Source organism: Equus przewalskii, chromosome 7, assembly GCF_037783145.1.
Source record: "Equus przewalskii isolate Varuska chromosome 7, EquPr2, whole genome shotgun sequence".
Lineage (NCBI taxonomy): Eukaryota > Metazoa > Chordata > Mammalia > Perissodactyla > Equidae > Equus > Equus przewalskii.
In genome coordinates this window covers 40490354-40505724 of record NC_091837.1, presented here as the reverse complement: position 1 = coordinate 40505724, position 15371 = coordinate 40490354, and the positions used below count along the sequence as shown (strand labels likewise).

At 48.1% G+C, this 15371-nt stretch overlaps 1 protein-coding gene and 1 long non-coding RNA gene across 3 annotated transcripts in view; one reads left to right on the top strand and one right to left on the bottom strand.

Moving 5' to 3' along the window:
* Positions 1-8772: 8772 nt before the first annotated feature.
* LOC139084810 (uncharacterized) lies at positions 8773-11417 on the bottom strand. Its single transcript, XR_011542587.1, has 2 exons — positions 11280-11417; positions 8773-10229 (listed from the first exon to the last, which is right to left on the bottom strand). It is a non-coding gene; the product is annotated as an uncharacterized lncRNA (long non-coding RNA).
* Positions 10790-15371, top strand: part of CABLES1 (Cdk5 and Abl enzyme substrate 1) — a 106330-nt gene continuing 101748 nt past the window's right edge. Inside the window, exon 1 of one of the 2 annotated variants that reach the window (XM_008523297.2) lies at positions 10790-11915. In XM_008523297.2, the coding sequence (XP_008521519.2) occupies positions 11074-11915 (842 nt within the window). In that variant the 5' untranslated portion in view covers positions 10790-11073. The remainder of the gene's footprint in view (positions 11916-15371) is intronic. The other variant, XM_070629682.1, reaches the window with a different exon arrangement.

The window sequence follows — 15371 nt, the reverse complement described above, 5'->3', positions numbered from 1 at the left end:
CAATTGTGGATATATTATGGAGCAGAATGCTAAATTAACACACATTTTTTTTTTCTTAATTTATTATTTGAATACATGTTCATGAAACAAAATTCGAAAGGTAGAGAAGAGTTTAGAATGAAAATTTACCCCTCTGTTCTCCAGCTCCTGGCTCAACTCCCGGGAGGCAGCCACTGTTCTTGGGAATCCTCTGAGAGAGAATCTATACATGATACAAACACCTATGTATGCAGGTTGTTTTTAAAAAAATACAAATGATAACACTAAATACGCACTACTCCGCAGCTTGCTTTTTTCAGATAACACTACATCTTGGAGACCTTTTCATAGCCTGTTCATACAGAGTTATTTCATTCCCTTAGCTGCTGCACAATATTTCGTGGTATGGATGTACCAGAATTTGTTAACCAGCCCTATGATAGTTATTGCTAATATTTTCCTACTACAAACAACACTACAATAAATATAACCCTGAATATTCTTCATTGGTACATGCGCTAGCACATCTGTAGGACCCGAGAAGCGGGTCAGAGGGTGCACTGGGTGGTCCAGCCACACTCTGGAGAGCCCTCCATCCCATACTCTATCAGAGTGTCTCTTTCCCCACCCCTTGGCCAATACACGATAGACAATACTGTGTTCTCAAACTTTCTGACCTTGGCCAATCTGACAGCTGAAAACTTGTATCTCGTTAGAGTTTTTATTTGCTTTTCTTAAATTGTGAAGGAGGTTGAGTATCTTTTTTTTAATGTTCAAGATCCATTTGTTTTTCTTATTCTTGGAACTCTTTCTTCCTATCATTTGCCCCTTTTTCTATTGGATTGTTGAGTTGTTTCCTTCATATTTAGGCTTTCTTGAAATCTTAAGGAAAGGTACCTTTTGTGATTTGAATTGGTCTTCCCCTCCAGTATGCTTGTCTTTTGATTTAGTTTGCTTCCTCCTCATATAGTCATTTGTAATTTTTTTTTGTAGCTGGATTTACCTTTGCTTTTAAAGCTGCTGAGTTTCACGCCATACTTAGAAAGGCTTCTCCCCTAGCTGAGGTGATTAAAAAACGTTCTCTCATTAATTCATTCCACCACGATCTTAGGAAGCTCTGACTCTGTGGAAGCTCTGCTCTAGGTGCCAAGTCACAGCCCAAACAGAACATGGCCTGGGGAGGTGTCCTGAGCTCCACTCAGGTCCCTGGGGCTTCTCCTAAGTACTTTTGTGGTTGCATTTTTTCCATGTTAATCTTTCTTCCGTTGGGAATTTATTTGATGTAAACTGTGAAGGATCTACTTTTTTTTTCCCAACTGGCAACCCAGCTGTCTCAACATCGTTGACTGAGTAATTTATCTTTTCTTTACTGATTTGAGATGTCAATTTTATCATATGCTAAATTCCCATAGCTCATATGTTTTTCAGCTGAAAAGAAGACCTCAGAGAATGTCGCGTTTGGAGCTTCACCGCGAGATTCCTCAGACCTGGCCTCCCCTCTTCTGTCTTCGGAAGCTCTTGCTGGGAAGTCTGGGTATCACGATGTCTTTTGATCCCCTTTAATCTTCACAATAATAATGTCCAAGGTAGTTAGTGAGTCTCCATGTTCCAAGTGAGGAAAATAGGCCTAGAGAAGTTAAGAATGGTCTCACCAGGGAGACCCCTATTGTTTTATTTGCCCCACACTTCCCTTCTTCTGGAAATTGCCAACCCCCCACACACCATCCATCTGCTTCCAGGAGTGGAAGCCTGTTAGCTGAGGCCCAAGCAAGCTGACTGCTCCAGGGCCTGTTCCACACAAGCTTTGCCATCGGTCTTTCTTTGTAAATTTGAAATGGAAACCGAGAGGAGCTGGTGTCTGGAAATCATAAAGGTGGGAATCTGTCAGGAGCACATTTCTTGCCCCGGGGACCAGAGAAGCAGAGGAACCTAACCTGCAGAGGGAGATGGTGGAGCCTGAATCCGGCACTGGAGAAGGTTGGGGGGCAAGAAAAGGCGAGTCCCCAAGCCTTCACGTCCACGGTTCTCTGTGTGCTGGGACTTCAGCTGTGTTCCTGATTCCGTGTGTCTCGAGAACATCCTATGTCCTTAGAATAAATTCTCCTTAAGCTGTCTTGACTTGGGCTTCTGTCCCCTGCAGTCCAAGGGGTCCTAGAATGCCTGAAATGGGCCTGATCCTGGAACGGTTTGTTTCCAAAGCCTTCTCTTGGTTTATCACAAAAAGGGCCAGAACGTTGTTTCGGCTCAGCATTGTGTCTCAAAGGGCAAATGGAGTGTGCGAGTATGGCCAGCGTAGGGTCACTGGAGGCCAACGTCCTCAGCCATCCAACGCGTGGCCATCTGTAACCAAGTTGAAGGACCGTGCCAGTACAAACTCAAAGCTTCCTTCTCTTTCAATCTGATAACAATGAGTAAAGTTGTGACTTAGAAAAATGAGATCATCTTAGCCTTTTCATTGGGCCACTGTGTGACGGTGGAGAACAGAATCTTGTGCCAAAATTTAGCCAGTACTTTACCCTCCCACCTGCTCGCCGCTCCCCAGAGTACTGTCGGTTCTTTCAGGAATTACAGCTGCCCCCAGGGCTGGAAATCTGGACGCCAGTTTCTCCTCAATGTCTCTCACACTTGACCCTCCTTTTCCATTCTCTCTGCCAATTCCAAGTTTTATTGCCTTGGGCCTGAATTGTTGGAATAGAGTCCTAACGGTATTGCCCCCGTCCTGGGCATGGCCTGAAATGCCCTATTTCACACGTGAACTAGAGTCCTAGCTCAAATATCCCCTTCTCTGTGGAGCGTCTCTGACCTTTAGGATTCTGCTGTTCCCTGCTGACACAAACCTCCACCCTAAGATATCACAGAAGGAACCATTCAGGGATCAGCTGTGTGACCAGAGACACCTCGCCATCCTTAACCATGCTGAGCTTCTGTTTCTTTATCTGTCAGAGAGAATAAACAGCAAAGTGTGCTGAGAATTCAATCAACTACGTAGGTAGAAACGACCACTTCAGGGCTTGGACATTAACGGGCACCCACCCTTGTTCCCTCTGCTCTCTCTCCCCGATTTTCTCAGTAGACCGGTAACTCTTTGCAGCCTGAGGCCTTGCCTTACTCTGAGTGCCTAGCAGAGAGCTCAGCAGAGAACAGGAGCTCAGTGCCTGCTGAGTGAATAAATACATGAATGGAGGAATGAATAAAAAGCCCTCTCCACTCCTTGAGACTCTCCCTTCACCGTTATGCATACTCATATTTGCCAAGTTAATGCTCCTCCAGCTGGCTTTTCAACACACAGGCCACTTCTTGTTTAAATGTCGTCTATGGCTCTTTAGGACCTATCAGTTCAAATACCTTATTTTAGATTGAGGGCCCTCATGATCTGGACCTGTTTTCCAATTTTATTTCCCATTCTTCACTGCTATAAGCCTTTTAATCTAGCTGTTCTGGCAGGTTTATTCATTGCCAGCCACTTCCCAAAAGTCGTTTCCTTTCTTATCTCTGTCAATGCACCTTCATCACACTCACAGAAGGTGTTTCTCTCTCTGCTTAACCACAGCCTACCCATCCGTCACAGAGAAAACTAGTTGTCTCCTAATATCCCTAAAGAAATGGAAAAAAGTCCCCAATAATCCCACCATTTAACGTTTGTGCATATTTTCTCCCAAGATTTATTTCCATGCATTTAAAAACTATTTTAAAAATTGTTAATTGGGAAGTAGTTTCTATAGTGACCACACACTTATTTCTACTTAGATAAGCAAAAAGAAGCAAATAAAAATCACCATAATCTACTAGTTAATGATTTGACCTTCTGGTCACATGGGGCCTTTAGACACATAGTATTTAAAACAAGTGCATTCATTTTTTACAAAGTTGAGATGTTGTGATTGATCTAGTTTCTGTTCTGCTTTATTTGATTCGTATTGTTTCAAAAAACATTTTTCAAGTCATTAAGAAAAGTTGGTAAAGATAATTTTTTAAAAATAGAAGCATAATTGTTTTATTGTTTGAGTAAATCAATTTACTTGTTTTTTCCATTGTTCCACATTTAGGGTTTTTTTTTTTTTCAAGTTTTCTTTATTTTAAACAATGCTGTAATGAATATTTTTGTGCATAAAACTTTGACCTCACTTCTCAATAGCTCCTTAGGATTATTACAGGGATGACATTTCTTGAGTGCTTACCATGTGCCAAGCGTTTACCGCACCCTTACTGCACTGAATCCTCCAAACAATGCTATCCGGTAGATATTATCTTTCTCATTTCACAGATGACAAAACTGAAGCACAAACAGGTAAACTAACATGCTCAATGCGCTCAAAGCCAGGATAGTGGGGCCAAAATTTAACCTGGCCAGTCTGACTCCAAAGCTCGTGGTCTCAATCATGAACTTTTTAAGGCTCTTGATCATATTGCCAAATGACTTTCCAGAAAGATTGTTTCAATTTACTCTCTATCAGCAGGATAAGAGTGTCCATCACTCTTATTTCTCCTTGTTTCCGGCAATTGCTAGGCATGTGCATTTCACTTTCTATGAACTCCCTCTTCATGTAGTTCCCCCATCTATAAATGAAGGTGACTATGAACCACCAATTAGTCCAGCTGGACTTCCCAGTGGCAGACAAACTGGTGATGTTTCCGCCAGGAGCTGGCCATATCCATCCCACTCTGATGTGATAATGACCTGAATAAACGCAAACCCTGTAAAATAATGCTTTTATCCTGGGAGACCAAGGCTGCCTATTCGTGCAGAGTCTAGAGAGCCTTCATAGGGGCCTGTGCATGCAGGCCATATGTAAGTCGCATGTCCAGGAGCTGTGATTATATAAGAAGAGCTTTCTGCTTTGTCCATGAGCTAGTTATTCATGCATACCAGCATAATTTCAAAAAAGATAAAACCAGGTTAATTTCAAAGAAAATAAAACCAAGAGTTTGCTATAATTTAAGTATACAAGTAACACAACAAAGAAAATTCATTGATTTTCTTTAAAAAGCAATATCATACGAATTCTGCAGTTGGATTATGGGTGGTCTTAAGGGCATGAATCCCCTTTTGGAAGACTGCGGACATCTCATGGAAGCATCTGAAATGTATGTTCTTAACACAGTTCTGAGGCCAGGTCTCTTCCATGGTATTAATGCCTCCGGCAGTGGAACAGGACAGCCACTGCTCGCTTGCTCAGCAGCATGCTTCGCAGGGGATTTCTCATACAATGACTACAGCCACCCCTCACAGCACCCACTATGTGTTAGACACGTGGAGGTGTTCTAGCCATGCCTTGGTTCTAATCTGCACAACATCCATGCAAGACAGGACTTGCTCCAGCCTCGAGCTGAAGAAGCTGAGGCCCAGAGGACACAGGTTAGTGACAGAGTTGGGATCTGAAAAGCCCAAACCCATGCCCTTTGGCTGTGCCTGCCTCATGGAGGATGGAGGGCTTGTGGAACGGACCACTTCATTCTGATGGTTATCCCTCTTCCTTCACAGTTGGCTGGGCTGCATCCAAGTGAGAATTTGGATGGATCAGAGGAGATTTGAAGAGTAAACGCATTTGCACAATTGTTTTGGATATCTACTCTAACAACACTGTGGAAGTGAGGAGGGGGTACTGGAGCCCGTCTCCCCACATTGAGGAGGAATCTAAATCCATTCTTGGCCTGAGCTGTTGTCCTTGATAAATCAGTAACCTGCCTGTGTGACGGTTCAAACAGTCTAATGGACACACCCCATCACCTATTTTTCTCAGCTTCTCCTCCAAGTTATAAAAGCCTGCAGGCTCTACATCATTCTAGGCACATACCGTGGGAAAATAACCTCCCTTCTCTTTTCTCCATGTGGTGTGAGGGGGCCAGAGACAAAAGGATCCTCTCTGGGCCTATGGATGGGCAGTGTCAGGGACTGGTGCCAGTCACTGCAGGAAGGGCAGGTCCTCAGGCAGGGAGAAGAGACCTGGAGGACGGGACCATGGTAAGAAGTAGCAGGAACACCATCTGCCCTGGACATCTTCTCCTGTGTAAGGAGAGGAGGATGTCCTAGATGGGTGGTGCTGGGGGCAAAGGTTGAAATAGCCTCTACTCTAGGAGGTATGCTGGGTTTTGGTTGAACCCTGTGCATAGGCCTCTCTCTTTTTTCAATACTCGATGTTTTTGGTGAAAATATTACTGTGACTTTCTCTGCTGTTAGCTTGAAGGCTCCAGGATAGGATCCCATCCTGTTCTCCTTGGTACTAACAGAGCCTAACCCAGAACATAGCGTGAGATTGACATTCAGGAAATATTGAGATGAGGACAATGAGTCAGTCACACTTTTTTTTTTAAAGACTGGCACCTGAGCTAACATCTGTTGCCAATCTTTTTTTTTTTCTTCTTCTTCTTCTCCCCAAAGGCCCCCAGTACATAGTCGTATATTCTAGTTGCAGGTCCTTCTGGCTGTGCTGTGTGGGACGCCACCTCAGCATGGCCAGATGAGTGGTGCTAGGTCCAAGCCCAGGATCTGAACTGGCGAAACCCTGGGCCGCTGAAGAGGAGCGCGCGAACTTCACCACTCGGCCGCGGAGCCGGCCCCATGACTAAGTCACATTTTGTAAGCTGTTATATGTGGCTGTATATTAGTCATTGAGTTTATTTCTTAATTAAATATCCCTGAGCTACTAGTCAAGTCTTATTTAAATGTTGTATCTCGTCTCAGATGTCCAGGAGAACTTAGGAAGGAAATTAAGGTATCTATTTCAAATTGTAAAGGGGGAAACAATGACACCCCCATCTTCCTCCCCTTCTCCCAGGCCAAGAGAAGTGATCAGCAGTCCCCAGGGGGAAGGTGAATTTCAGGGAGAGGAGTGGCGGCGTTGAGGACCACCTCTCGAACACTCTCCATTTCTAGTCTTGGGGAATCTAACCTTCATCGACGAAGGGAAGGAGCAGGTTTCCCGCCAGCACTGTGCCTGTATTTTAGATGGGCAGCCGCCTGCACATTTACGGAACGCGCAGTGAGATAATCTGATCTGCACCGGAGCTGACAGCTGAAGTTTCTCATGGTCCTGCCTGCCTGGCAGGACTAGTGAACACTGCAAAGACCTAGAACCAGAAACATCCTGGTCTTTGTTATGTGCATCTTCTATATTCTGCGTTTTTCTAAGAATAGTTACCCACTTAAGATACTCTGCTAATTATATAATTCATATTATCAGGAATCCTTACAACTCTGCAAAATAAAATATTTTTAAACCTACCTTTACAGATGAGGCAAAAAGTTCATAATTTTCCCTACCTGGAGCCCCAAAATGTGACAATCTTGTAAGAGCCTACGCTGGCGTCCAAACCTTTTGTTATTTCCACAGTACGCGATGGTTTCTGTTATGAGTGATAGCCGCTGTCATCTTTAAGCTCCTTTTCAGACTTCTTGGTCTCCTGAATTACTTTTTTTAAAGGGTCAGTGATTACTTGCAGGTTCTTTTTTTCTTTTTTTAATTGACTGCCATATGTGTCAATCAAAAGAGTTGGTGCATGCAAAAAGTTTTTAGAATGGGCTCTTAGATGGGGCAATATGAAGGTAAATGGAAAAAAACTTGGCACACTTAGAGAAATTACATTTCAAGTTCTAGTCCTCTACGCCTGAAACTCACGAGGAATCTGTACGCAGAGCTTCCTTTTCCTGAAGCGTCCTCCCCCTCCCGCCTCATCTCCCAGGTCAGTTTAAATCCTGGCTCCTCCTCATAGAAAAAGCTCCTTTTTCACATTCTGAACATTTATAGTCCCAGTCCGATTACTTATTTGATCACTTAATCATAGTTGGCCTTGAATTTTTATTTAAATGTGTCCTGAGCTTTGTTTTCCACTGTTTTCACTATAGAGGGCAGAGGGCTAAAGGCCACACTTCTTTTTATCCCTTTTGTAGCCAGGTGGTGTTAAGCACATGGAAGTTGCGTGATAATATTTGATCAGTGAATAAACAGGTGAAAAGTAAGGGGATTTGGAGTAATTTAGAGACTAAGTGGATTAGGATGGTGTAAATAACTGACATTTTTTTTAAGATACTTAAAGGTTTATAAAATGCTTCTCATTTGTACCTCAGAATATCCCATAGAGGAAATTGGCTGGGAGAGGTTGAGACTTGCTCTTAAGACCCAGATCCTCTCCTCCAAAGCTCATATTATTTCCATTATAGTTGACTCCCAAGTGCAAAGAGAAGACTGTGTCTGGAGATGGCCCCCTCCCATAAAACATCCTCACCAGCAGAGGGCGCAAGAACATGTTTGGTTCTTAGAGTAACCCACATTTGTACACGGGCCCACCACTTTAAGAACTAGGTGACTTTGGGCAAATTATTGAATTTCTCTGAGCCTCATCTGTTAAATATTGATGAGAATGCCCTCCCTCCCACCTTTTCAGGGTGGTCATAAGGACTGGAAATATTCTGTGTCTGGCACACAGGAGGTGAACAATCATATCACTCATGACCTCCATAAGAGGGTCACAGGAGCAGCGTGGAGGTTAAACAGATAGTGATTCTTGTTTGGTGCTTTAATAAATGTTTGAAATTAGTTTGCATATTTCACACTTAAAATAGGCAAAGAGTTGCATCAAATGGGCAAAGAAATGAATATTGATGAAAAAATTTTAATACCCAGTGCTGGCAGGAGCGTGAGGAAGCAGATTGGAACAACTTTTCTGGATGGAAAGCCTTAAAAACATGACAGGTGTTTGCCCCAGCCGTCTATTTAACCTAAGAAAATAATATCGGATGGTAGCAAGATTTAGAAAAACAAAGGATGTCATCACCACTCTTTACAACAGCAAAAGTGGAAGCAACCTAAAGCTTTAATGTAGGGCACAGGTTTAATAACTATAATCTCTCCATCAAACTGAACCCATGCAGTCATTAAAACGATGCTGCAGAAGAATATTCTAAGTGGAAAGATGATCGCAACACAGCAAGCAAAAATCACAAGACTCCAACAGCCTGTTTTCACTTTTGGTTAAAAATACACACAGGACAGAAATCGAAATTTTAAGTTATTTCCATAGAAGATGAGATTGTTAGTGATTTTTTTTCCTACTTCTCTTTGCTTATCTTATTCTCTAAATGTTCTGCAATTAGCATTTATCACTTTTTGTGATTAAAAACAAAAGTTTTTCTTTTACATATGCAGAGTTGCCGTCTTCCATTTAACACTGCCTGACAGCACAACCAGGCCAGTGGTCAGACAAATTAATTGTAATAAAGCAGCTTGGAAGTTTCAAGATAGTAAGTCAAACAAAGTAATTAAAATCCTAATGAAATTTTACAGAGCTGGTCACCAAACTCTGACTTAGGGCCTGTAAAGCTGCTTTAAACCTGCTTTAAATAGACACCAGGCTCCACTTTCTCAAAAGGCCTAAAAATGGCATAAAATAAAAGCTGAACAACAATTGTTCATGTAAAGGACCACGTGCCATGTTTGTCCTAAGCAAATGTAACCTGAAACTCAGCCACATCTCACACTCCGGGCTGGCACACATCTCTGGACAGGCTGTATTTGCTCTCCATTACTCAACTTACTTTCCCGAACTTGAAATGGAGTGGAATTTCAATGTAGAGTTACCCATTAGCCCCAGGGCTAAATTTAAACCTTTAATTAAATTAATCCGTTGATCTTAAACACACTGCTTCTCCCTTAGAAAAGTGTGGAGAGTCTTCTTAGATGTCGCAGAGCTTAATTCAGTGTGACGATTGTTCCTTATTGCATTTGGTAAGTCACCCAAACCGCACAACGAAACCCACACTCATTTTCAGATTGCTCCTGATGACCCCGCCTCCCCTCCCCCAAGACAGGCATTTGTCGGGTCTGGATACAGCATTCAGTGACTCCTCCCGGACCCAGAGTTCCCCCTCTGGAAGAGTCACCGCGTCCTTGGGCAGGAATCCATCTTTCTAGAAGACATGTTGGGTGCCAAACAGATGTTTATGAAAGAAGCGACAGAAAGTAATTGTCTGTACTGTTTATATGGGAGAACCAGAGATCTTAATCCACAAAAATTTGCAAGGTGACAAGGGGAAAGGGTGTGAGCCCATTTTAGCCTACTTCAGTCTTCATAGAAAAGAGTACATTTCAGGCCCACAGTAAAAATTTATGTTGATCTTTGCTAAGAAAGAGATGAGAAGTGACAGCACCATAAAATGGGGATCTATAAATGAGTCTGGTCACACGAAGATGTTCACCGCCTAGGCTCTTATGCTCCCCGGGGCGTGCATTTATCTCAGGGGCTGCATCTTCGACCTGCGAAGGAATGAGACAACCTCAGTGGTTAGCGACAGCTCTAAGATGGGACTGTCCACATAAGAGGTCGTGGACCTATCTGTGTACTATTAATAAGGAGCTATTTCTCAGGGCTCAACGGCAGCGCGGGGTCCAGTTAACTAGCTCGCGAGCCAAATCTCTGCGTTGCTGCAAGTAACTGTCCTGCAAACCCACAACTCTCCCGGGACCACACCCTCACGCCGTGACTCACGGGGTTCTGCTCGCGCCCCAATTCCCAGCCCGAGCGCGGCGGGGAAACGTGCTCGCCTCCCTCGTCTGGGTCCCGCGCGCCCCGGGGGCTACCAACTCTGCCCGCAGGAAGCCTGGACTACCCGCGCCGCCGCCCGCGCGGCTTTCCCTTCCTCCTCCTCTTCCTCCTCCGGCCCCTCGCCCCCGCCGCCTGCCTCCGCGGCCGCCGCCGGCGGCTTTGTTTTCCTCTCAGGTTTCATTCCCCACACGTGATACTGTGTTATTGCAAAGAGCGCTCCGGAGCGCGAGCGCGGGGCGCGCGCACCTATAAATACGGACACCCGGCCCGGGCACCGGGGACCGCGCGGGCGGGGAGGGCCCCGGACCCAACGGCCAGGCGGCCAGCCAGCGGGCCAGGGAGCTAGGCGCGCGCGGGGGCCGGAGCGGCGGCGCCCCCCGCCCGAGCCCAGAGGGGCGAGCATGGCCCGCCCGCGCGGGGGCCGGGCCGCCGCGCACGCCGCCCGCGCCCCGCGCCCTGCCCAGCCCGGGTCGCCGGCGCTCGCGCCCGCGGCTTAGCACTCGGTCGCCGCTCGCTTCTCGGGGCATCGCGGAAATATCGCCGCAGACGGACACAATGGCGGCGGTTGCCGCCACCGCGGCCGCCTGCAGCAGCAGCAGCAACAGCAGCGGCGGCGCCGGCACCGACGCCGCGAGCACCAGCGGATTGCAGCCGCCGCCGCCCCGGCCCGCGGCCGCCGCGCCGGCCCAGCCGCCGCCCGAGCCCCCCAGGAAGCCGCGCATGGACCCGCGGCGCCGCCAGGCTGCCCTCTCCTTCCTCACCAACATCTCGCTGGACGGCCGGCCGCCGCCGCAGGACGCGGAGTGGGGCGGCGGCGGCGAGGAGAGCGGCGCGGCCAAGGCGGGCGCCGGCAGCGCCTGCGGCGCGAGGACTCGGCTCAGCCTGGTGGCCGCCGAGCGTGGCGGCTGCAGCGCGCTCTCTGCGGCCGGCGCGGCGGCGGCAGCGTTAGCAGCTGGGTCGGGCCACTGCCTCCCGCAGCCCTCGTCGCTGCCGCCCCTGGCCCCCGGCGGCTACGCCATGCTGCCCGGCCCCGCGGCTGCCCGGGGCTTCTCGAGCTCCCTGGGCGCGGGCCGGGCGTCGGGGGAGCAGTGGCCGCTGCCCCGGCCGGCGCCCATCGCCGCCTGCGCTCAGCCGCAGCAGCCCGACGGGCCCGGGGGCGCCGGGCAGGAGGAGTTAGAGGAGGACGATGCCTTTTCCAGCGTGCAGGTGCCAGCCGTTGCCTTCTTGGGCTCCGGGACCCCCGGGAGTGGGGGCGGCAGCCGGAGCCGCCTCAACTCGTTCACTCAGGGAATCCTGCCCATCGCTTTCTCCAGGCAGACCTCGCAAAACTACTGCTCCTTGGAGCAGCCGGGCCAGGGGGGCAGCACCAGCGCCTTCGAGCAGCTGCAGAGGTCCCGGTGAGTATCCTGGACGCCACCGCGCCGAACCCCGCGTCCCTCCCGGCCGGGGTCGCTCCCACCATCCCGCGCCCTGCCGGATCCCTGGGCTTCTAGCCCGAATTCCAAACCACAAGGGCACGCGAAAGAGGGAGAGTCCTCAGGGAATGTGTGTTCACACGTGTGTGCATGAGCCCGGCACTCGCAGAGCAAAAGCACCTCACTCATGCGGTGGGTCCGGAGTTAGGAGTTGCGGGAGCCCACTAAAAGCGGCGCCAAAACCTCCCGTCACAAGGAAGAGATCGTGAACTTCCAGAATCCCAGTCGAGACCCAGAGACACGCTCTCCCCACGCCAGGCGAGACTTGGCGGGGCGCAGAGTCGAGCAGTGGGTCCGGCAGGCTGCTGAGCGGCGCGTGTGAGTCTAAAATTGTCGCAGACTCGCCGTGAGTCCCTCCTAAGAAGTTCCCGCCAGCACTCAGAGCATTCCTGCGTCCCAGGAAAACTTGGCGTTTTCCTAAGAGATGGAAAGACCATCTTACATTCCCTAACACCGGGCCCTCGGGGTGGGGGACAGGGAGGAAATAGGACTTGAGGGTTCTTTTTTCCATTCCAAGATGAATTCGCTCGAGTTAGATGAAAGCTTGTTGTATTTGCTAGCTTAAGTCATCTGCAGGTATTAGGCATCTTAGCAAACTCGTGAACTGTTTGCGAATTGTTCAGGAAGTAGCTGGAGCTTCTAGCCATGTGTTCAAGGGGCCATATGTTCAAAAGACAGCTGAGAGTTAAGTCTGTGTCAGGCAGTGGGCCTGGAGATTGGGAAAGGACCAGAGTGGAGGGGGATGCAGGCCTGTTCCCTGGGCGCATCCTCCCTTGTTAGTTGATAAGGCCTCCTGTGAAGTTAGTTATAGTGCTGACTCCACCTTGGCTCGGTTAGTTGAACCTCCTGGGGCCTCAGTTTCCCTTTCTGGGGTGGTACCTTGCGAACATTTTGCAGGCCTTAAGAGGAGAAGGGAGAAGATTTTCTGTTGCAGCCTCCTGTAATGCGCAGGCTTTCTCTGGCCTGAGTAAGAAGGTGGCCTATTGGAAAACTTAACTTCCTCCCCCAATAGACCAATAGGGAAGACCAAGCCGGCTCATCCAGAAGTTTCCTTGGAGTCTCTTTCTTCCCAAATGGGTGAAATCACCACCGTGCTGGGTATGTAGCATAGCAGTGTGAGTACTTGGGGGAAGCAGCCTCATGATTGCGTGGATGAATTAGCAGGTGTATTCATGACGCTGGGCACAGGTGGCAGTCCGGCCCTGGCCTTTCTTGTCAGAGCACCATCTCTGCATTAGCGGGTGAGTGCCGGGCAGGGAATGCCTTCCTTTCTGGGCCAGGGGTGTGCACTCAGCAGTTTCCGAGCAGCTGGGTGTCACTGCTGGACATCACACCCTGGCTTATAATGACTCCATAGTTTGAGTGTGAGCCCAGCTGGTCCAGAGGGTCGTGACGGGAATTGTAATAAACATAGATGTTATTCTAAGTCAGTGTGTGAGGCTGGCCTGTGTCTCCTGGTAGACGGATGTGTTCCTGTGCTAAAAGCAGCTGGAGATCAGATTACCTCACACTTTGTCTCCAAGAATCTCATTTCAGGGGATGTGGAGGATGTAGTGTGTTAGTATTTGGATCCAAAGAATAGCCAGAATTTACTCTCTGATCCTGTAAATATGAGCCCCTTAGATGTTTTATTGATCTCCCCCCAACACACACGTTAGGGTGAGTTAGTCAGTATAAGATGCTTCCTTTGCTGACAGTCGCATTCATCTTCCTGCTTTGGACTTATCCATATCTGGCAATGTGATAGGCATTTAAAAAAATACAGCTGTCAACAGAAACAGCATCAAATTTAATGTACAGAGAGAGGGAAATGGGTAAAACAGTGATTTAAGAAAGGCCTTGAAGAACTAACCTTGCCACTAGCTGTTGGAGTGGCAATGAACTTGAAATATCCTAGGACGCTTTGTTTCCTGCGATGTGCTGCTTTTAAGAACTTTCTCAGATTCATGCTGCTTTCCTGATTGCTAGAGAGTACTGTCACCTGCCTAGACGAAGTGTGATGTAGGGCACAGACTCATTTGAATAAGGCCCAGGGCCATCTTAGAGAATGCCACTAGCTTTGTGGTGTGCCTCCCTTTAAGAACCCCTGCCAGCCTGGGTGGTTCCGTCCACTGCTGCAGGGGTGTTCTCCTGGTGTGTAGATTTTCAATCAGGCTTTCCTTAGATTTGTCTCAAGCCATTTAAGGAATTCTGTAGAACCTTGCTGCTCAAAGGTGTGGGTTCTTGGACCTGCAGCTTCACTGGAGCTCTTAGAAATGGAAACTCTTGGGCCCCCCCTCTGGATTACTTGAGTCCAAATCTGCATTTTAACAAGATCCCCCAGATGATTTATATACAAGAAGTCTGGAAAGCCTTGCCTTAGTGTCTCTGAAATCTGCCCTTTTTTTAACGAACTTGAGATTTCACATATCGCGTTTGTTATGGGTATATAAACATCAGGATTTCCTGATCTGAAATCTCGAAACCCTTTATTTTTTGTTACTTCCATTTGGACACTTGTAAAACCAATCACCATTATTGCTCGGACTTCAAACTTTGAAGTATGACCGAGAGGAAAGTTTCTGTGCCCAGGCCTTGGCACAGCACATATACGTCGAAGGAGTGCTGACACCTTCTCTGTGCTCTGGGCTGGATATTTGACATTCATCACATATAATCCCCACAGCCACCCTCTGTGCAGATTCTTTCACAGACCCAGCGTTGACCAGGCTAGGAACGCGGATCTTTGACATCCTGCCTGGCGTCTTCCCTCTGCCACTCGACTGTGTCACTGTGCCTTGCACACAGTAGGCAGGGATCCTTCTGGATCTGTTGGCTGTGAATGTTTGTCCTGGGTACAGCAGGTCAGTCACAGTGGTGTGACTGCAGACTCCCTTTCTCGTCATTCCCGCACATGTAGCCCCTTTGTTTGGGGCCCCAGCTTCGCTGCTACTCACGGCTTTCCCTTCTGTTGGAGTGTCTAGGGAGCCCAGGACCGTGGGCCTTGCCGACAGGGCTCCAGCCCTGGGGAGACAACACGCTGAGCTTTGTTCTCAGGCTAGGCGTCAGGTGGGAAGCCAAAAAGGTGCTTTCTAGCTTGACACCCTGTGGTGTTTCTGTGCTTGGGCAGTGAGTGCTGCATGGGGAAGGTGTTAATAGGTGAAAGGGAGTGTAAATTTATAAGGTGTGTTTTCAGGCTTCCTTTCACTTTAAAAATTTCATCTCAGGCAGCAGCTGGCAGCAGTCCCGGCTTACTCCACTTCCGAATGGCAGACAGCGCCCAGACGTGCTAGAGTCAGGCGGGTGAAAAGATGCGCGCCAGCAGGCCTGACGGGAGGGGTGCACAGTGACGGGGTAGGGGGGGGTTATGGTAAAACAACATGAGGGTTTTGCTTCTTA